Genomic DNA, 22,184 nt, shown 5'->3' with positions numbered 1-22,184 from the left:
CTGCACAGATGCTCAGAAAAAAAACAAAGCACACAGAAAAAACAAAGAACATAAAAAGCAATTGACAACTAGAGCAGTGTTAGGCAGAGGAGTTCTTACCAGGCCTTTCAGTGAAGACATCTGAAGAAGAAAAATGGTTTGCCTCCTTTTGCAATAAACCCTAACAGGCACCATATAAAATGGCAGCAGCATTAACATTCACCTGACAGAAAGGGGATTTGGTAGCACCCCCATGAGAAGAAGGTTTATGCTTACGTTGCTGATGGCAGTGAATGCAGACGATCTGGCTGAGTGGCACTATTAATGCGTAGTCCCAGTAAACACTAATAGGGAAGGAAAGAGTGCAGGAAACATTTTTTTCTTCCACGTTCAGGAATGCTTGCGGTTCCAAGCACCCCATAAAAAGACTCTGCTAAGTTAATAACTGCTTATTAAAATTGCTCAATTAAGGTAAATTAATAATAAAGTAAAAGGCAAAGGAACTAATTCTCCACAGTGGATACATCTGGCACCAGCCTTTCCATAACCTCCCTTTCGCTCTTCACCTCCCCTTCCCCCCCGCTGCCCCATACCAGATTACAACAATGCTCTGGCTAAGATTAAAACGCCTGAGGCACAGACTTCATGATGGTCTTGTAGCTGGGTTTCAGGACAGCCAGGTTCTGTTCTGTCTTGCTCATGTGATTTATGGGCAGCAGCATGTAAATCCATTGGGGCTGAAGCTTACAGATTAAACATGAAACGGCCCCAAACCCTTCTGAGAACAACCTTGACAAAGGTTAGCAATAAAAGCAAGGGTAGAGGTCTTCATTGATGTTCTATTAAAAAATACACACAAAGTTTTAGAAAAAGAATGGTGTGGATTAAGCATTTGAGAGCACTGTTCTGGTCCCGAAGGAAGCATTCCCTGAGGAGGCATACCTGCCTGGTTCAAGACTTTACCTGTCTTTCTACTGAAGCAGAATGCCAAATTAGATGAATGACTGATCTAACATTGCAGGTCTCTCTAGAGGCTGAAATTAGCCATGCTTGCCAAGTGATCTATGACCCTCTGAAGGCAGGTACTAGAATTGTCATGATGGAAGGTAGTGTTGAGCCTTTTCTCCCAAACACCTGGAAAAGTGGGGTTTTGTTTTCCTTTTGAAAAGGCCTTATATCCAAGTGCATTACAGGACCTTTGGAAAGTTGCTTAATCTGTGGCAAAACAGGAACAGAACTCAAGCTGTCCGACACCTCAACTTACGCACTACTCAGAAGCCCTTCAATTAAATCAGCCTTGTTACACTTATGTCATATTGCCAAGTATACAAGAAATAAACACTGTGAATGCTTCTGATCTTTTCCTGAATGCAATGACTACCTTTTCTCCAGCTCTGAATCTCCAAGGGTTCCATTCATCAGCTGATTTGGAGTCCATTTTAATGTCAAACTATCTGCTGACTGATGAAGGGAGAGATACCCAGGAATTGCCTCCAAGTCATCTTTCTGTTCACAGAAGCAACAAACAGACAATCCAGGTGACTCAAGTGCACAACTATAATTGTCATGTTCCAGCCTTCCTATGCCCCACAAGTTCTAGAGCAGTGCATTATATAGGAACTGCTGAGGGAAGCCTTAACAGCAAAAGTACTGGTATTTAATATTGCTATTAGAAAGAGTGGAAAAAACACAGTAGGTTCACTGGGTTTATGAAATACAGTCCAGTATGTTTGTTCCTACCTATAGGCCCACTTCACATTTCACATTGGTCAGGCAGTGAAAGCATTTGTCACATCTTAATTTACCTCAGCATAATAGAATCAAGTGGGAAGGCAGCACTGTCCTGAGGACAAGACATTAAGGAAGTACTCAACAAGCCTATTCTTACAAATACTACCAACTTCTCAAGTCACAGCCAGGCAGCAGCTGTGTGTGTTGGCCCAAAACTCCATGTACTCACCGGCTGGACTAAGACATTGTTTTTTCCATACAAAAGGTGTGTTCGGGAATTCTGGTGCAAAGACTCCACGTACTCTCTTGCCGAAGCAGCAAAGCGATCTTCTGACGTGCTCCCACTTGAATGTCGTTTCCGGACCTAGCACACACACAAACACAGTCAAGGGAGATCAGGTAAGACAGGAATGACTGTACCAGCAGGCCAACAGAACAGGAACAGTTCCATTTAGACCAATCTCTGTAGAGTGGAACTTCTTCTTGAGCCAGGACACCTTGCAGAGAAATGACCTAGACTCTTACTCACCCCTGACCAAGGCAGCTCATAATTTCTTGTGAACTACATAGTCAGATCACAAGTGTCAAAAGCCACAGAATTTAGTCCTGGATCTCAAACTTTTCTACATACAGATAAAGAGGCCATCTGGGCCCAAATGGACTTCTAATCTGCGATAAAGGCTCCATTACAGAAGAGAAAAGAAAGGTTGTTCTAGATTCAGATCTCTCCCTCCTGGCGTTGTTTTTATAATCAACCCGTGCCTTAACTCAGAAATAGCTACACAGTAAATACCTACTCCCAGGGCTGGGCGCTTCGAAGGAGAGTCTTGGCGGCCGTGTACTCCATGAATCCGGTGTCGTTGAACAAGCTCATCTGCTGAAGGGTCTGTCCAATAGTGATCTGCTGTTTTTAGCTTGGTGTACTCCAGAGCACACGGTCCAACTAAGAAAACAGCCCAAGAGAGAAACCTTCCGAGTCTGTTCAGACACGTACTTGGTCTTATCCTGCTGGCCAAGTACTGAAAGTGAGATTTCCCTCTCAAGCCATGTGAATATTAACGATCACTTAATGATCCTACAGCATCAGCCCATAATGTAGACAATACATATAATAACATATCAGGTCCTATTATCTAGGGCTGTATAAAAATATTCCTGTAGGACACAATACCCTGCCATAGCAGCATTGGTAGTTACAATCTGCTAGCAAGCATTCAGTAAAATGCTATTCCCATTCTGTTCTCTGATCCATCCAATAATTAATAATAAAACCAGATGAACAGTCTCTACTAGTCTCCTAAGCAACAAAACAACATCATCTGTGTTGCTGCATTATAAATAAACTTCGTGCTAGAGATAAAAATCACCTTTTGTAACACTGTCATAATACAAAATGTTTTAAGAAACAATTTATTTTCTTTAGCATAAGAAGAAGTAACTTTGCAAGAACTCACCTAGAAGAGAAGCCAGTATTGGGCCACAAACAGGATCTGCCAGTAAAGCTTCTTTTTCATAATATTTACTAGGAATAAAAGATCAGACCCCAGTTAAAAACACCAACAGTTATTTTTTAAAAGCTCTTATGCCTCCTATTAACATGAGTGCATTGACTTTAAAAATATCACATGTTACTGCTTACCAGAAAGGATGCCAAAGGAAGCAAAAGAGGCAAGGGCATAGAAGCTAGACACGCTGCTGCTATTAACCTGACAATTCCTTCAGCATTTGCTGTGGCCCCCCAGTAGTCCAGTGGAAGTTGACTGCATGTGCAGGGCGAAGCATGACTACTGAAGTCATGTTCCAGGTCAGACTTCATACTTAAAAACTGAGGTCAAACACTCATTTCAAGAGTAAATTCAGACAATTAAATTACCTATATAAAAGGGAAGATTTAAGAGTTTAGAGTTCTAAGAGTTTTACCAAGGCTGAAAATAGGACCTAGGCTGTACATCTGGAGTGCTGTGCATGTACTGAAGCAGAACACATTTTCAAACCTTGGTGTTAGTTACAGTTCTAACACAAAAATTCCAGCAATAGAATTTTGCTGTGATTATCAAATACACTCTCCCACACAATGGAACGGTAAGAAAACTGTGTATCTAAACAGAGGCAGGACCAAAGGGATCCAAACCCTATATATTTCCTGAATTTGACAGGTAGAGGAAGAGCAGTTGCTAGGATTACCTAGAAATCAGCAATGCATGCATCTCCTCTAAAAGCTCTAATGGAGCTTGACTGGCTCATCTACTGAACTTGTAAAGAATAAACGTTGTGTTGGGTTTGCAGGTAAAAAAGGCTTTTACAACATGGTGTGTCCTGAAATATTTTTAAAGATCATTAAAATATATCATAAGAAAGCTATGGAGAAATTAATTTAGCCTATTGTAGATACCTGCTTTAGAATTAGATCATTTCCTAAACTACATCAGTAACATTGACTGGATCTCCATAGAGCATAAAAGGAGCACAGAACAAGTAGTTCAATAAACATACACTCCAGACTTCTATATTTAACAAAATTACCACCACCCCTACTTTGGATCCATATTCTGCCCTTGATCAGCTGTGTAATCTCAGGCAAGTCACTTCCCCCCCCCAGTATGCTCATTCTACCTCATCTATTTTTGAGCTGAGCTCAAGAGGCAGGAGCTTGCCTTTTGCTAAATGTGTTTACCCAGTATATTTGATTTGGGGCTTTGGCCACTAATGCAATATGGAGACAAACAATAACTGTGCAAGCAATTTTGTCAGTTTTCCACAGAGACCAAGAGATCCACACATTCTTAAACATCTCTTCCATCTGTGAGGAATAATCTTGAAACACTGTCAAGAACAATGACCTACTACAAATAGTAGCTCTTGCAATGACCCCCAAAGTCTTCCCATCACAGCAGGCAAAGCTGACTTATAAAACCACATAGCCAAAAAAAAATCAAAACACCCAAATTTCTTGAACTGTCATTATCCTCTGCTGTCTCTCCCACTAGGTGGGGCTCAAACTCTAAACCACCTTCTCTTCGTCAAGAACAGAAGAGCTGAAGGACTTAAACATGAAGCATTTGAGCAGTAATGTCACAAAAACGCATGAGAACAAGCCTTATGAAGAGGTTTGCTTTATTCACTAAGTCAGGTTCTCAAAATCACACACGTGCAATTAAGGACCTGATCCTAACTCATTTGAATGGATGGAGAAGGCAGTAAGGTGAACATCTATGATACACAGTAATGGAACAATTGAGACCGAACATTCTTGACACGTCTCCAGGTGAATTACGTGGAAAAAGAAATTAAAAAATCCTTGTATCCATGTATCAGCAGACATCCTGATACAACAGACTAAAATGCTTTCATTAACTATGTCTCTGGGACACAGCCAACCCTCCCACTGTCTCTTCTATACTCAACTCTTAAAACAAACTGGCATTAGATATCCCAGAGCAACAGTTTTCTTTGAACAGCAAGAAGACCTTTCTTCCATTCTCCTCCTTTTTAGTGGCAAGATAGATCATGAAAATAAAGCTGATGACAAGGAAAACAGTAATGCAAACCTGGAAAATACTGTGAAAATAAGTTCCTCTCCCTTGTTCAGACCCATGGGCTTTGGACAGCCAAGAACGTGTCTCCCCAGCGCAGAATTACAAGAGCACCACTGCGAACAAATTGCGATGGCAGTGGGTACAGACATATCTTTCTGGGACCACATCAAGCTTTAGGGTTCCTACCTTTCTCTTCTTATGGGAAATTGTCCCCAGTGTGCCCCATAATTCTTCTTTATCAGTTATGGGAGGGTAGGAACAGTAAGAGTTAAGAACCACCTCTTGGGAAACCAAAGCCAATGCTGGACACTAGGAAGCAATGATAAAATAGAGAGGACTTGTCTTTTCCTCTTAAGGAGTCCCTGTGGATTACATACGTAAAGCATTGGTGCTCTTCAGTTTTGCAAGGGAAGATTCACTTTACACAAAGCTTGACTTTTCTAAAAAGGAACCATGACTCAAAGAACCTGTTTTCACAGCCCTAAGGTTTTATGCTATTAACAACTCCTGTTCTAAACTCATTTCCCCTTCTTTCATCTACAAAGGGCATTTTCCTCCCTGACATCTTAAAGTTCCAAAGGACTGTTTTCAACTAATATAAGTGAATTAAGCACTCCTGACCTATTAGAAGACATTTCTATTCCACTAAGGTCTAGGTCCCATTAGAATTTGGGCACCTAATATACTTCAAGTTAGTTTTTTAGCTGATTTCTGGAAAGCTGTATGGCTGTTAACATTTTTCTAAGTTTGAAACACCGTCAATGATTCAAAACAAAAGTACATTTTTTTTCTAAATGCCTGTGCAGCTGGTTTTCTTACCAGACGTCTGCATCACAGAAGTTTTCAGAAGACTTTTGATGAAATCCCTTGTTGCAGATACCCAAACACCTCAGTCCAACAAATCCCCGTGCTTCTGATTCTTTCCTTACCTGCAGTTATCGACGATATACTGCATAATCTTGTCGAGCACTTTCTCAATCAATGCTGTCCGAACCCATATGTGTTTGATGGCCTGAGGTGTCAGGACAGGTGTTTTGCTTGTGGTTGATCCCTGCCTCTTGAGGGGTTCCTGCCCATTTGGCTGATTTTTCCTGCAAAAGGAGATAAAATAAAAGTAGTCAGAATTCAGATGACTCTTCTCACAGAAAGCTCTCCAGTGAAAGACTGCGTGGAGAGGTGTTGGAATACACAGCATGTATCTGACAAATGTGTATCTGTATACTAGCTTCTACATTACTGTGTTAGTACTCGCTACCACTGGGGTGCAGAGTTTTAGTCAGTCCATCATCTGGGATTTTCTGAAAATCATCACTCTAAAGATTTAGGATGCCTCAGTTCCAAGTTGTGAATAGGAAAAGTCTATAAAGATTATCTAATTCACAGACAGATGCTAAACAAGCTCTAAAGAAAGGCCCCAAACAGGCCCGTATTAAATGTCTCAGGCTAGGTAGTCACCTACCAAAAATACCTTTTCCACTTCTGGAGCTTTAGGAAAAGCCCAACATCTGTGCTCCTCTAAAACTCCCACATACTAGGCTGAAATGAATAGGCTGTAAATTCACCGCAGACCATACACTCCAAAAGAATGAAAAAACAACAAAATGCAAAGTGTAGCAGAAAATAAGTAGCACCTGATGAACAGAAGTTTGCTTCTTATCAAAGCAAGCTTCGCACTTAGTTGGGAAAGCCCAAGGGAGGATGGTAAAAAGAAGATTCTTGCCTCCCAGCTTTGTCTGGTACCTTCAGGCTGAAGCTAGCCATGACCCCAAGAAGGCACACGGCTGTTTCAGCATGAGATATTCCCACTGAGACCAGAAGCATGGAGTAGGATTTGAGATAACACAGGCAGAGCTCTTCCAGGGACCTCCTGCTATACCATCATCAGGCAATCCTTGGGCACAGGCCCATCTTTTCATTGTCTCTGTAAAGCACCATATATAGCTATAGCAGAGTCTGTGCTACCATCCTGGCAGTGAGATCCTACCTCCTACCACCTACAGAATGACAACAAGACACCTAAGAGAGAAGCAACAGCAAACTGAGAAACTAGAACTATAGCAAATGAGCATCCAAAGGCAGCTGGGAGCTTGCTTACTGCCAAGACTCACTGCTTGTTCCTCCAGCGTAAGTCAGCACAGCAACAGGTCCACCCTCAGACTGAGGAGCTTAATGCTGCCTTTTAGTGGCAGGATGGCAAGCTGGCTATACAAAAAGCAGAATCACTTCCCAAGTGCGGCTGTAAACAAGAACATGGGGGCTGCTCAGGACAGTGGTCTCTGAACCATGCGGGAAGTTGTCATTCCTCTCTTATCTGCTGCCCAAATAAATCTACTTGACCCCAGTCCAATGAGGGACAGTGGCACGTTGTGCCCCAGGCATGCTGTGGGCAGGTGTTTTGCCGCATGTACTTTTCTCTGTAGACCCCAGTAGGGCATGCTTCCTGCCATGACACCGCACAGCTTCGCATGGTTGGAGCTGCAATTTGCGTCATGCCAAGGAGCAGCTTCGTGCCTTCTCAGCACAACACGTGCTCTTATCCATGCTAGGTGTCCTGCCACAGTGAGCATCCACCTCTCATCCATTGAGTACTGGTGTCCAAAATACATTTTCATACCGACAACAATGCTCCCTTCACTTCTTCGGTGGCACTGACACAAATTATCGCTTGTCACTGTTGAGATAATTAATGGCCTGAACAGATTTGGAACCAGAGATCGATTTTGAAGCTGAATGTACTGCCCTGAGCCTTCCAGTTTCTAAAAGGTGACCCACAAAAAGGAAAATGGGTTTGTTCTCTCCGTTTCTCTTTACTGCTGCCTAGCAAAGTAGCTGAAACGTGAATTTGTGTTCCCCTCCTCCCTCCCCACTAGCTTTGCCTGCAGCATGAGTTATGTAAGACAAGATGACAACACTGCTCCATACTGAATACCTAATGTGCAGCAACAAGTCACAATGCACAATTTTATAAGGTGGTACCAGCCAACATGAGTCTCCCATGACAGCACTGGTGGGGCACTGCCCCAAATCCTCTCCTCCTAAAATACGTAACACGCTAAGCCATGTGTCCATAGCATAGCTGGTCGTGAAGCTGTGCCAGCCCTGCCACAGCATGTGATGACATCTTGTGATGGGCCCGTGCTCCTGCATCAGGTAATATAATACAGTTGCAGGAGAAAGTGGACTATAAAGCTGAGCATGGGGAGAGCTTCCTACTTCTGCACAGTACTGCAGGTCTGCCTTGGCTCTCCATGTACTGCATAGGGCTGACAGGGGAAGACTAACCCTCTTGATCTCTTTCCCAGAAAACTTGCACCTTAAAATAGCAGAAAAAGAAGGTTCAATTTTGTCCTAATAAGGAGAGAAACCCTGACATCTTCAACAATCTGCAGTAGAAAATCCACATTCTCAGATGATCCTGTTCTTTGACAGTACTCAGGTCCCCTTTCAGGAAAGTGTTCAGTTACAAAGAGTAAATACATTAGTTGGGTGCTGTTTTGAGTGAGATCTGTAATTCCTCTCTGCATTTACACAGTTCCTAGTCCTCCAATAGGCCATGACAGCACCTCTACAAGGCAACACACACACAGTGACAATCCCAAGTCAAGAAATACACGACACCACTGACATCAGAGGAATTCAGATGTGCTTAACTGCATCCTAAAGAGGGGCTTTCTTAAGCCACAGTCTCAGGAGCAATTAGACTGCTACAGTGCTTCTGTCTCATTTTATATGTTCAGCGAAGTGAGTCCACCCCCTGCAGTATTTCCTAATAGAGTCTCTTTGCTGTGCATATTTTCTACAGCACTTAAAATTTGTGGTTGTTAATAGCTGAAAAAACACACAAAGTTTTTCCAAGAGAAACCACAGAATTTAAGTTCGTTTGCTCCTTTCTGTTAGAGGACACAGCCAAAGTTCTCTGGTGGTTAGAGTGGGGTTCATGTGGGCTCTTAACTGAGGAACAAGGCTGGTGAATTTTCAGGAGAAAGCATCCTTCTTCCCAACATTTAAAAAACTAAAATTAATAAAATTCCACTCTATATCAGTAGGTACACAATTAAAAGAAAATATAAAAAATAGGCACCAAACTGTTAAAAACTACATAATGAAGTCTGATAATTAGAAGTCTAATAAAGATAAATGCCAGAAAATTAAACAGAAATGTAAGTATAAGTGCTAATTTAAACAACTGTCAATAATTGAAGACTTTAGTGCAACACAAAGTTAAGCTTTCTTGACAAAGCCCTTCATACAGCAAGTTGATCAAGAGGCTAAAAGTTCCTACAATGTACAAAGACGTCTTAAGGCTTAGCAGTGCCACTGCACTACTGTCTACAAACAGAACAAAAAATGCTCCTGTCCTGAGTTTACAAGAAAAGACAGTCATCCCACAGGCTCATGCACTGTGATTCAGTCAGTAGAACCACATGGAAAATTTTAATTGCACTACTTACCACTAGCAAGAAGTTCAGGACTTTCAGCAATCTCAAGTCCTTGACTCCACAATGAATTCAGTTGTGCTCAAGTCCAGCATGTACTTAACTGCTTTCCTATAATCAGCCTCTCACTGCTGACCACCTCTTCTTGAGTTCATCCTTCCTCCTATCATTCTTTGTATCCATTAACTTTTTTCTACCATAATACCCACAAATCTTCCGATACTGGTTTGGCAAGGAACATGCCAAACAGCTTTTCCAGTAAGTCTGTTCTTCAGTTCCTCTTGCCATCCACATCCCTTCCCACCAACAGTCCAAACTGGTCCACCAAACCCTGACTGTGAGTATTCTCTAAAATCACCAGTTATTATTCACTTTTGTTGCTTTATGTGGGCTGGATGCGCAGATCCACTATACTGAGAAGCAAAATGAAACACCAAAGACCCAGTTCCCAACCTCTGCCCCTTTGCTAGCTGTCAGCTTGATCAAACAAAAACATTTGCCTAATAGTTACAGACACTAAAGAGACAAAGCTTTAACAAACGTGGCCAAGGAAGACCCCTTTTACCAAGCAGTCTCCATATCCTCTCCATGCTGCACGCACATTGTAAGAATTTTGCTGATAAAGAGACCTCAGCCTCACCTGCTTTCTACTTGCTGCTGCAGTTCCTGCACTTTCTTGCATATGTCTCCAGCTATTGCATACGTCTTGCCAACTTTGGTGAACAGTGCAGCCACCTTGTCAGTCCGCAGGAAGCCAGCAGCCCTGCGCTTCAGCATGTGCAGGAGACACGCTTCCACAACACCTGCAAGAAATGGAAGGAGATAAAGTTATGGGTACTGCTGTCCTTCAGTCTTCTCTTTGGTGAATGCCATCTGCTAACACCCACTGGTCAGGTGTGGAGTCAAGAGAACAGAGGAAGGAGGGGAAGAGACAGACAGAAAGACAGACTAGATCTCAAAATCGGATGACACAAGCATGTCTCTAATCAGCAACAATAAGCACCTTCTGAGTTACAGGTAACGTCAATACATAAATGAACCAAGGACTGAAATATCTCCCAGTATTTTCACCCCATTTTACGCATGTCACTGTGAAAGAATTCCCGATTCTACTGAAAATGAAGCCAAAGGCAAAACCTCTTCTCAACTCCTCGTAGCAGAACCAGGTCCCCCAACTCAAGATATAATGAGCTAGAAATCTGCTTTTACTGATGATCTCTGTTTTGAGCAGAGGCTCCTGTTTATCTTTGTGAGTTGCTGCATCCATTTCTCCCACTTGTATTTCTCCATATGGTCGGGTGTTTGCAATGAAAAGGACTAATTGGAGGTCATACTTCCCTGTCACTTGCTACTCATTTTTAAAACCATGTTGTAGGAATTTTAGCACTGGCCTGTGAAGAATGATACTGGCAAGAATGCATCTCATGTAAGTTATACAGAGTTCAGGTTCAAACCTGAACTGATCGCTGAATGCAGAACGTGAGAAATTGCTGTATTTAACCAACTAGTGGCATGAAGTCAATTGCTGTGTATCATTTAATCTATCTAGTGACCACAGAGCTTTCCTTGCCACAGGATCTTGATTTGCAGAAGAGGCTAGAACAAATCATCCTTTTATTTCCAATTATTAAAATATTAACTCTTCATGTCCCAAATGGAAGTGAGATACTTTCATTATGCCACCTCTCATTGGAAATAGGCATGAAAATAACAAAAAACATCTACCAACCCCCTCCCCCTCAACCGCCTTATGTATTCCATTCTCCTCCGGCAAAGGGAAGACTATGGAAAGAGCATGAGACGTGCAAACATTACTATCTCATTGGTTAACACGATTGGGAAGGAACTCCCATGCAATGAGACTACGGTATACATGGAAACCTACGGGACAGGTAAGGCTATGTATCAGGAGAGTTAAAGCTGCTTTTATTATGTGTTTCACTGTTTAAAATGGCATATTCAAGACAAAGCCACAAACTGCTCCTAGAGTACTGCTGCCTGCAGATCTCTCATTACATGGTGACTAATAGAAAACCTAGAGAAATGAGGAGGCTGAGTGAGGAGAGATGTACAAGAATCAAAGCCAGAGCTTCACTTTCTTCAGAACAAATATAACCCACAGGCATTTGGAGTCCAGCTAGGTCACAGCTGAGCTGAGCTGGTTTTTGGGGGGTATTTGTGTGTGTGTGTGTTTTAATATTCCTGAACTCTGAAACAAGTCTTACTGAGGGAAGTGGATTTTTGAGTTGGCTGGGTAGAGAAGAGAAGCTTGGTTGTTTTACTGTGTTAATAGAAGGGAACACGTATCAAACACAGCAGCGTGACAGCTGGCTAGAAGCAAACTCTGCTGGGAAGTGGTACAATGATGATGCCTTCCACTCACCTAGATTACAGGAAAAACATTTTCTTTCTGGTGAAAACAGCAAAGACAGGAGACTTCTAACATCATCCCACTCAATCCTCCCTCTGTTCCTTCACATTAGGAACACATGGATTAATAACAGTGAACTTAAACATCACCACCGGACATTTCAGTTCACTCTCCACTGATGAGTGGTCTGCAGCTTCCAGCTGCTCCAGGCTCTCTGCATATTCACACTGTTCTCGGTTATGCTGGGTTTGTCACCTCAAACACAATTACAAATAGCTAGACCTGTAATGAGCTTCCACCACCACTCGGATAGACTCTCTGATTTGAAATGCTTAGCACACCTTAATCGAGTTACGTTGTGGGCATCCATGTTTCAGCCTAGAAAATTCTCCAAGCGCCAGGGGCAAGCTCCTAGAAGAACGACTTGTTCAAGGCTTTGCATCAGTAACAAAGATCTCCAGGGTAAGATGCCCACGTACCCAGCAACCGTGCATCTTGATGTGGTAGGATGTACAGCCTGGAGAAGCAATAGCCATTGGCTACTGGATCTGTTAAGAAATTGACTGCAACTCAGGCATCACTTGATTAGGAGCTAGGGAACAAAGTGACAGACCTCAGGAAAAGACAGCATCACCTGTGACTGGTATGAAGTTACTCTGCAATCACAGGTACTGAAGATGAACCAGTTGTTAGGACATTTGCTGGCCTAAAATCATAGGGGCTACTGGAAAACAAATAGGAAACTGAACAATTATGCTAGGGAAGATAAAGCCCTCCCAAAGCACTGGAGATCACTACAAGACAATAAAGCCATAAAACCTGATAAGATAGGCTCACCTTCCAACAGAATGAATCCAAAACATAACACTATACCAGCTACTACAAAGAAAATTCACTGTCCCAGCCGAGACCAGGACAGTCCATCATCTAGCTTTGGACAGAAAGATTAAAAGGCCTATGAACTCAGAAGAAAATGTAATACTACTACAGCCTGAAAGGGAATAGAGATGCAGCCAGACCTACAACTACAACAAATCCATCTGTGAGGTTCATTTTGCAAACCTTACTGTAACATGCTCTGATAGTCATCAGTAAAAGACCGCATTGCACTATTTCAGCCTTGCAAGACTGTGCATCAAAAATCTAACCAGGTCTCATTTAAACTGCTGCAGGAAAAAGAAATAATACAAAAAAAAAAAAAAAAAAAAAAAAACAAACAAAACCAAACCCAAAATAAAAAACAAGCCTTCTCTATCAGCTTTTAAATCGAGACTGCAGATGACTCACCCAGTCAACACTGTCCATAAAAAGGTATGAAGGAGAACAGACAAATTCATTCATAGAGAGGGGGAAAAACCCAACTTTATCTGCAAGGTGTGCACTCGCTGAGACCCATGCAGGTATGCCAGCCCTTACAGAAGGGTTTAAGTTCAGCATCTAAGCAATGCTGTCCTGCGTTTAATGACAGCAGGCAGTCCTGCGGTAAATTGCAGTTAGAATTGCCACATTACATTTTTGTTACGAGTGACAAATGGTACTCCATCTGCTCTGATACATATTGCATCTCTCCCAAGATTTGGCAGCTGATTTTGAAAGAAGGCAGTATTTTGTTGCACTTTGAGCCCAATACTGTAAGGTGCTGAGCATTTCCTGAAGAATCCCCCTCCTTATTGTGCTTAATGGCCTCCAAATCCCATAATACCTGAAAGCCTGTGTCTGAAAAAGACCTCTCCTCACTGCTCAGTCCCTGAACACTAACCTAAGTCCCAGGCAAGACTGAACGGCATGCAGAAACACCTCCTGCATTTAGCTAGCCTAGAAGCTACAGCAGTTGGGGGATCACAGAATGTTGTCTGTATTGAACAGTGTTAGTAAAAACATGCCCTTCGTCTCCAGCACTGCTACCCTATTTCTTTGCTTTACAAGACTAAAGAATGACCTGCTAAATGAACAAAAAAAAAAATTAAGAGAAGCATTTATGAAGTATTAATGACTTCACATTTTGTGTCTTATCACACTGGAAAAGAGAAAACTCTAATTGGCTTCCTGCTATCACTCACTACACAAATTAACCTAATGCGTGTTCAGAAAGCACAACCGTTTGCTCTTTGAGTGCAGAAAACAGCACTACAAAAACAAATTGGAAATGCGCTGTGGGATAACCATGCCATTATTTTGCTTTCAACTGTGAAGGCAGATATGTTTTTAAGCAAGTAACATTGGATAAAATCTGACAGAAGATAAAATTTCCATGGAAAGCCCTAATTTCCCAATGAGACAGCCAGTGAAATTAAATACTGATGGCTTGGAGATATGGGATTGTTCATTTTTAACAATTTTTATTGAGATAGAACTAACCTGAGTTAGTAAAGCCAAGTCTTCTAATTGTATACCCTGAATTCATTCTCTGTAAAATAGAGAAGTCAACATTCATTCTTCTCCTCCTTCCTAGTCCTAAGTTTTAGACTGCAAATTCTTCAGAATAAATTTGATATATTCCCTTATTGCACAACCTGTATGAGAAGCACCGCAACTGAAACTCCAATTTCAACTTAAAATGAAGCAAGAAACATGTACTGTCTTAATAAGTCTCTCTTCAAGCTGCCTAATCTGAAACATGTCACGTAAATGCTGTTGGCAAGCTTGCCAAAAGCACAGGATCATGATGCACTGTGCGGTGACCAGCTTCTTCCAACACTCGAACAACAGGGACAATTCAAATAAACACAGGAAAACCCTACACACACATAGCCATCCTCCAATAAATGAGTAACTCAGGAGCTTGGCAAGCAGTACAGGTGGTATAAATGAAATAGCATGTCTCATGTACTTACTGATAACGAAGGACTTGGTTTTTTTCTTTTGTTTTGTTGCAGGGCTTTCTTTTTTCCTTTTTCTTTCTTTTTTTTTTTTTTTTTTTTTAATAAATAAGAGCATTTGAGCAGTCACAGCATTCAATTGATGTCTTCGGCATAAATGCTGATGCTTTGCATATCCACACCCTCTTCTGTTCCGAGGGCAAATGGACAAAGTTGCTGTTGTGTTAGAAAGTGGACAAAAGAAATACCAGCCCATCCATGTTATTTCCATGTTGCTGTAACCCAAATAAAGCCTTACTAAGTGGTACAACAAGGTATTCATACACTTTTACACCCACTATCTCTCTGAAAAAAATAGTGTGATTCACCCTTCTTTGTGATCTCTCATTTAATTGCTTATTACCTTCCAGTTTCACTTTAAACAGCGCCAACAAACTCATGTTTGGATGGATAAATAGAGTATCCTAAATTTTAAAAAACCGGTTATTTACTTTCTGTATTACACTAAGGTCCCATTTCATCAAGCAGTGTATAAACACATACTGAGACAAACACACATAGATAAGACTGATAAAAAGTAGAAAAATATATAAATTTATCCCACTTTTTGCAGTGAGAGAACAGCATTATTGAACGCTTAAAAGACTTATAATCAGGAACTGAGGATCAAGGTGCTTATCAGCATTTTATCTGTAAGTAGATTTATCCAGAAGCAGAGAAGAAAGATTATTCAGCCTTGTCCCCTTGTGAGTTGGACAGTAAGTCACTGTGTTTCTCCTCTCCATCCTATTCCAAAGAAGAGAACACCAACAACCCCTCCGTGATTAGGGCTTTGTTGCAGCTGGCCCTGGGCTATATTGGAGTAACTGTCCTAGCATTTCTTACTGCTGTTTGCAAAAAGGGTCCTGCCCGGGCTGAACCCAGAGGAGCCCTAGCCTGGGAAAAGCAAAAACCAGACTCACTGACATGTTGTATGGCAACAATGGAACAGTGCCAACGGCCTCAGCTTTTGCAGACTCCTGTTCTCTTAGGACGTGAGCTTGATTGCATCAAACAAGGCTACCGAGCAGCAAGTCTGACACTGCTTCCCACGCTGGTATACTTCCCAACCAGAACTACTGCCTCAGAAGACAACCACTCCCTTGCTTTTTCACCCATATTATGCACAAAAGCCTCAGCATGGCACTATTCCCTGAAAGGAGGACTAGGACACGTAGACGCATCCCTGCTTGACCCCTCTCAGCAATCAGCTTATACCAGGAAACATCCGCTGCAATCAAAGGAGATCTGTAGGTGGCAAAGGCAATGCCTGTGGTCTTACACAAGTGGGAGCCCAGCGCTGATGACATCTCTGCAAACAAGGCTGTTTCTACTCAAAGGAAGAGAGAGCATCTGTGCATCTAACACAGAAGCAGCAGCGGGGGCGAGCACTGTTTGGTTGCCCATGGGGTTTTGCAAGGCCAGGTAGAGCAGCATGGGAAGAACAAAGAGTGATGACAGCATGGGGATGTTCTTCACATCACAGTCATAGATCCTGTCTAGCAACCACCACAACAACTCTTAACCCAGCTACTGTTTTGCACTGTCTTTCAATTAGAAATAAAGAAAATGAAAAAAGAAAAGCAGCTTTCTGAATGCCTGAAGCAATGCAGCAATAATTGGTTCCAAATCTTAAATGAAGCAACCTGCCTTTAAAAATAACTGCAAAGTGCATTGCTGTTGCTTAGGAAACAGGCTCTCTTCCCACCTTTGCTGTTGGTTTTTTTTTTTTTTCTTTCTTTAAAACAATAAAATATTAATGAAACAAATTTAGTGAAAAGCACAGCAGGCACAGTTTTAATTATTAATAAATGTTGCAGCTGCCATGGAGGGCAATTTCCACAGTGACTGTCCCTAAAGCCCCAATATTTAATTATTCCATTGTCACATTTATCATCACAAGGACTTGGCATAACATCAGTCCCCAACTGACTGTAATACACGCATAGTGGTTATTTGCAAGGGGAGAGACACTGGAATTAGGTGCCGGATTGCCTCAAAACGTATGTTCCACGGGATGAGAGACTAACGCACCATGTCCAGTTCTATGTGTAAGGCACCCTCAGATCTGGGTTCAGGGTACAGTGCCAGCCTGTGTGACCTTCAAGTCACTTCATTCTCCTCTACTTCACCCACAGACTGAGGCTAACAGTACTGTCTGTCTCCACCTTTTCTCTCCAGGCTCCTTTATACAAGGGAATTATTCCAGAACAGCTAACTGACTTTACAGTCACATCTGACCTAATCTGAATTAGCTTTCAAACACAAAGTGGCTTTTATCCAGTTAAACGATGAAGCATTTGAGGAAGGCAGTACATCTTGCAACACAGATGCCCTCCTATTCCAACCCAGGGGACCGTACAGATGTCACCTCTGTAGCGTACGACAGCAGGAAGGCACCCCTCCAACACAGAAGGGGCACAAGAGCTTCACAGCACATTGGTTAAAGAGGTCAGCTGCCTGGAAGAGTCAAGGAGGGCTTTTTGTTTACTGTGTGTGCAAAGGCAGACACTGATCTCATTGCACTGTGTCAACATCACCCACAACCACATTCTCCTGCTCACACACACACAGCCAGGCCCAGTCAAAAAGGAAACTTTAAGACACCCTGAACAAACTTGCAGAAGAATCACCTCAAGCTGCAGAATCTTTTAAAAGGCATGAGAGGATCTTGACAGTGGTGCTCAAATGGCTTTACAGAGAGAAAATACAAGGTATTTGAGGACATCTCCTTAGCTCCACTTAGCTTTTCTCTTTTTGTTTCTTGTCTGTTTTAAACCAAGCACAAAAATTAGATTTCTCTTTTCTAAGCATTGCATTGAAACAGTAAAAGCACACTTTTTACAATGAAATAAACTAGCATTTACAAACTCTTCTTCCTGAAAACCTCCAAGGCTCCCCAGGAAAGTCTCTCCTTTTCTGTGCAGGAAGGCCTCCACAAACCCATTGCTTTGCAGTCAGGCTGCTTACGCTCCTTGCGTTCTGGTAATCTGCAAGGGAATTAGCACTGTTTCTTAGGCAGCTCTTGGATTTAAATCAATTCTCCATGGCAGGCTCTCAGCATTCATCTTGTAGGCTTGTGGGAATAGGTGAAAACAAACTGAACTTGCTCATTTACCCTGAATATAATATATCCCCCTCCTATTGTTCTGCTGGACGGTGTCAGAAATGACAAGAAATTTTAACTGAACACACAAGGGTATGGTGTGCACAAACACTCCTCCATTTCCACAATGCATCAGCATACATTTTCAAACAGTTGAAATCAATACAGATTATGTATTACAACCACACTCAGCGACACATGCGTAAAACCCAACCAGCATGCAATGGAGACAACATCAAGAATACATGGTAGAGCTGGGGGGTGGGAAAAAATAACCTTGACAGATAACTATTTTGGGGGAAGAGAGCTGGAGGATTAGGTAAATCAGGTTTGTGCAAACCCACTTTTCTTTATTTTTGAGAAAACAAAAATAGGTAATCCCCCTGGAGTTGCAAACTGCAGAATGCAGAGCTCAGATTGCTGCCTAAAAAGAGAACACACAAAACATTTTAGGGGTTATAGTTAGAAGAACCTTTGGGATAGGAAAATGAAGTTATTTACCTATTTTAAAGAAAACGAACCATTTTTCCCTTTTTGGAATCTGACACTCTAAAAAGACATAAAAAGAGATGAAGGTTTAGCTGTTTCTGGAGGAACCGATAACATCAGAAAGACATCAACAGGTAGTTTTGTGTGCAAACAGGTAGTTTGTACACACATACACATGTTTTTATTTATATGTATGCATGCACACAGGTAAATAACTACTGTAAGCTTTCTGAGCATAGCACAATGTGATCCTGAGCCTACTGTCACTATACTTACAACAATAAATATATACAAAAACTGACTACAGAAAAACACGGATATTCATTACATATAGATTGGAAGAGCAGCACTGCACTTAGAATAAATCAACACAGCTCAGGTAATTCCCTTGTATGGTTCAGCTAACGGCAGCCATCTAAAAATTCATTAACTCCAGCCAGTTTTGAGGAACATCCCCTGCAGTATCCACCACTGAACTTAATGAAGTGCAGATATGTTATTGATTTACAGTCCAAATAATCATGGTCCCCAACAAGCTTTGGAAAATGTCACTTTTTTATGACTTCAACAAGGCTATTTCTTGCAGGGTCCGGTGAACAAGTTCAGTTTTCTCTTTTTTTGCCTTTATGAAAATCTTGACATGACTTAATGGAGTGTGAAATAAGAGAGAGCTCTAGGGATGGGGCTGGAAGGGTGGTAAGCAGAGAAAAGAAGGCTTGTGGAAGGATTATTTATGGGTTTTATTTAGCAGACAAGATTTTCCTTAGACAGGAAGAAATACCGCAGCTAAATACCTTGTTTTCATGGAAACTATGCACAGGGAATTGAATTCATGAGGCTGAAGAAAATAACAAGTGAAAAGAGAACGATGATAAAGAAGCAATCAGATGCTCACGATCTCCAGCTGCTGTTGCTTTACCTAGCTAATCACAGGTTTGCCCAGTTTGAAACCAATTTTATTACCAAGTTATAGCATGCTATGTCATTGAGAAATGCCTACTGAGTAGATGAGATACCCAGCTGTACCGGCATACTAGCTAAGAAGCAAATGACTGCAGAGGAGATATCCAAATTTGCTCCTTTGTCCAAAGGGTACTGCTTTGTGCATTTTATGGAAGAGGGAAAAACTGAATATCAAGCAAGTGTTTAAGTCTCAATCCCCATTTGACATTCTGTCTTCAAATGCCAAGGATCCTAGACTCTCCAGATACAGCTGCACTGCAAATAAGGGACTTCATGTGACAAATCCAAGTACGCTCATGGGACACTAGGCAAGGATAATAAGGAGATACAGCCAAGCTCTCACTCCCACCTGCCTCACCTGATCTTCAATACATCATTCATCAAACCCAAGCACGCAACAACCACTGCAATCGAGATGGAAGGATTCCCCTGCCTATCAGAACAAAAAGCACTAAAAAAGAAGTGGTTCATTTTGAACTACTATCTTCCTCAGACCTCTGGTGCTGTGATTTAAATATCATAGCAAGGGGTATGAATAATATAAAGATATCTGCGATCACTTCTTAATTTTCAGGGTTGCAATCATTTTCAGGGTTAAGCACATAAACCTCCGCAATGAAAGAGTTCATACGTCAGTGAGATAGAGGAAGTACCCTTAGTACAAAGAAACAAAACAAACTGCTTCATCGAATAGAAGAGTAGGAACCAAGAGTATAAGATGTAAAGTCCAATTAAATATTTTCTTTATAATCACAACCTCAAGCTAATGCCTCAGTAGTTAAGTACAATTCAGGCTTTATAACTGGGCATCCGTTAACAGCTGCATGTATCAATTATCTGCGCTGATGCGTTTATTCCATTGCTGATGCATGACTTCAGCACTTTCTTTTAGCACATACCCATTTTTCATTTCACCACAAGGCTGTGGACATCTGAAGCTTGCAGCTTCACTGCAAGTCTGGTATATTTATTACACATTCTTATTTACAGCAGCCCTACCATGGTTATATTAGAACACCACCAGCACTGCTAAGAGATAGGTATCTTAGGGAATCAAAAGACACTGTACTTCTGCTGTAGCTCTTCTTCTGACTGGTCAGCTGAGAAGTCAAGACACCCAATGTTGGATTAACTGGGAGGGCAAACTGTTTTCATATTTAATTTCATTTTAAGCAGCAAAATTAAGACCTTTAAAGTATCTATTACTTTTATTAGTGTTTATTAAAGCACAAATGTAGCAAATCACTTGGAATCCATGCAAAGGAAAATACCAAGGTGACAGGTGCTAGAAGAACACCAAGCATTTTTATTTTACAACAGCACATAGAGGCATTACCTGTGACCAGGACTGCACAGAACTAGGTCCTGTGCAACTGTCTAGGGGGAAACAATCTCTGCCTTGAAGAGCCCATCAGTAAAACTATACTTGATGACTACCAGAAAAACAAACTTTCCATTTCACTCTGGAGGTTTCATGTGAAAGGAGATTCACTGTTAATCACAGAATCATAGAATGGTTTGGGTTGGAAGTGACCTGAAAGATCATCTCGTTCCAACCCTGCTGCCATGGGCAGGGACACCTTATACTAGAACCAGGTTGCTCAAAGCCCCATCCAGCCTGGCCTTGAAATTAAAGAAATGTTGAAAACACACTACAAAAGAATGATTTAATTTGAAAAATCTACTTATAGTTAACTGGGTGGTTTGAATCTGCATCAGGAGAAAGCACTTTTCCCCCTGGAAGCAAGGTAAAACCAGCCATTACTGGGAACTGACCATCCAAGGCTGTCTGGTTTAATGGACTCAAGCTACTTGTATTTTGCTCTGCCACACAGACAGGACACAGACATCATATTTTCAGTAAATCCCTGGGGGGGGAAAAAAAAAAAAAAATCTAAATGGACAATCCTCAGTTCTAAACATAGCTCTGGCTGGGAAACATCCAGTTGGAGACTGCTCCTCTTTAAAATCTTGCCCATTAAGCTTCAAGGACCTCAATAACCTTCAGGAAATGGAAGTGTTTCCATTAAACACTATTAAGGGTAAATCAAAATTACTGAGGTTTCTCTAAATAATTGAATATGATCCAATTCAATGGCCCAGGACTAAAGTAAAATGTTTAGCAGAGCGCTCTAAAAAGCATGAGAGATTGTATTTCACTTCTCAAACTAAAAACACATGCAGTTCAAAACCACGTTTGATTTCACATCAGAGCTAATATTCACTCTCCCCCCCCAATCATGCCACTCATTACTTTAAAGCAGTCATCTTTGGAGCACAATCAAAAACCTTTTAAACTTCTGTGGAAAAATATTTGCCTCCCCCCAATTATGATCCTCTCTGGTACTCTTTTCGGGCTAACGTGTTTATGGAGTGAGGTAGAATCTCTGTAAACTATTTTATAAGCATTATTCATCACTGAAAACATTCCATTTGTTTTCCAAATAGGAATAGTAATACAAGGAGGCTCCTATTTTGTTTATGCGACCTGCATTTCCATAGCAGATTAACTACATTTTTTAAAATATCAATGCCAAGGGCAGAAAGCCAGAAGAATTAAAATAATAAATTGTCCAGTTGGAAAACGGTTATTTACATCTATTTCTATATAAGTTACATTTCCGTGAGCTAATGAAAAAGAGAGGGAACTGAATTCTTAATTTTTTGTCAAACCTAGGAGCACTGTGCTATTTAGAAGCCTCAAGGGAATCACCA

General features: G+C 41.4%; 1 protein-coding gene across 6 annotated transcripts in view; it reads right to left on the bottom strand.

Moving 5' to 3' along the window:
* Positions 1-22,184, bottom strand: part of SGSM2 (small G protein signaling modulator 2) — a 65,219-nt gene that overhangs the window by 24,788 nt on the left and 18,247 nt on the right. For all 6 annotated transcript variants that reach the window (XM_030027890.2, XM_030027892.1, XM_030027891.2 and 3 more), the window contains exons 3-9: positions 10,323-10,485; positions 6,176-6,337; positions 3,165-3,232; positions 2,508-2,653; positions 1,940-2,074; positions 1,361-1,485; positions 256-323 (exon numbers count right to left, since the gene is read on the bottom strand). In XM_030027890.2, the coding sequence (XP_029883750.1) occupies positions 256-323; positions 1,361-1,485; positions 1,940-2,074; positions 2,508-2,653; positions 3,165-3,232; positions 6,176-6,337; positions 10,323-10,485 (867 nt within the window). The remainder of the gene's footprint in view (positions 1-255; positions 324-1,360; positions 1,486-1,939; positions 2,075-2,507; positions 2,654-3,164; positions 3,233-6,175; positions 6,338-10,322; positions 10,486-22,184) is intronic.

Source organism: Aquila chrysaetos, chromosome 10 (genome assembly GCF_900496995.4).
Source record: "Aquila chrysaetos chrysaetos chromosome 10, bAquChr1.4, whole genome shotgun sequence".
Lineage (NCBI taxonomy): Eukaryota > Metazoa > Chordata > Aves > Accipitriformes > Accipitridae > Aquila > Aquila chrysaetos.
This window is presented reverse-complemented; position numbering and strand designations above follow the sequence as displayed.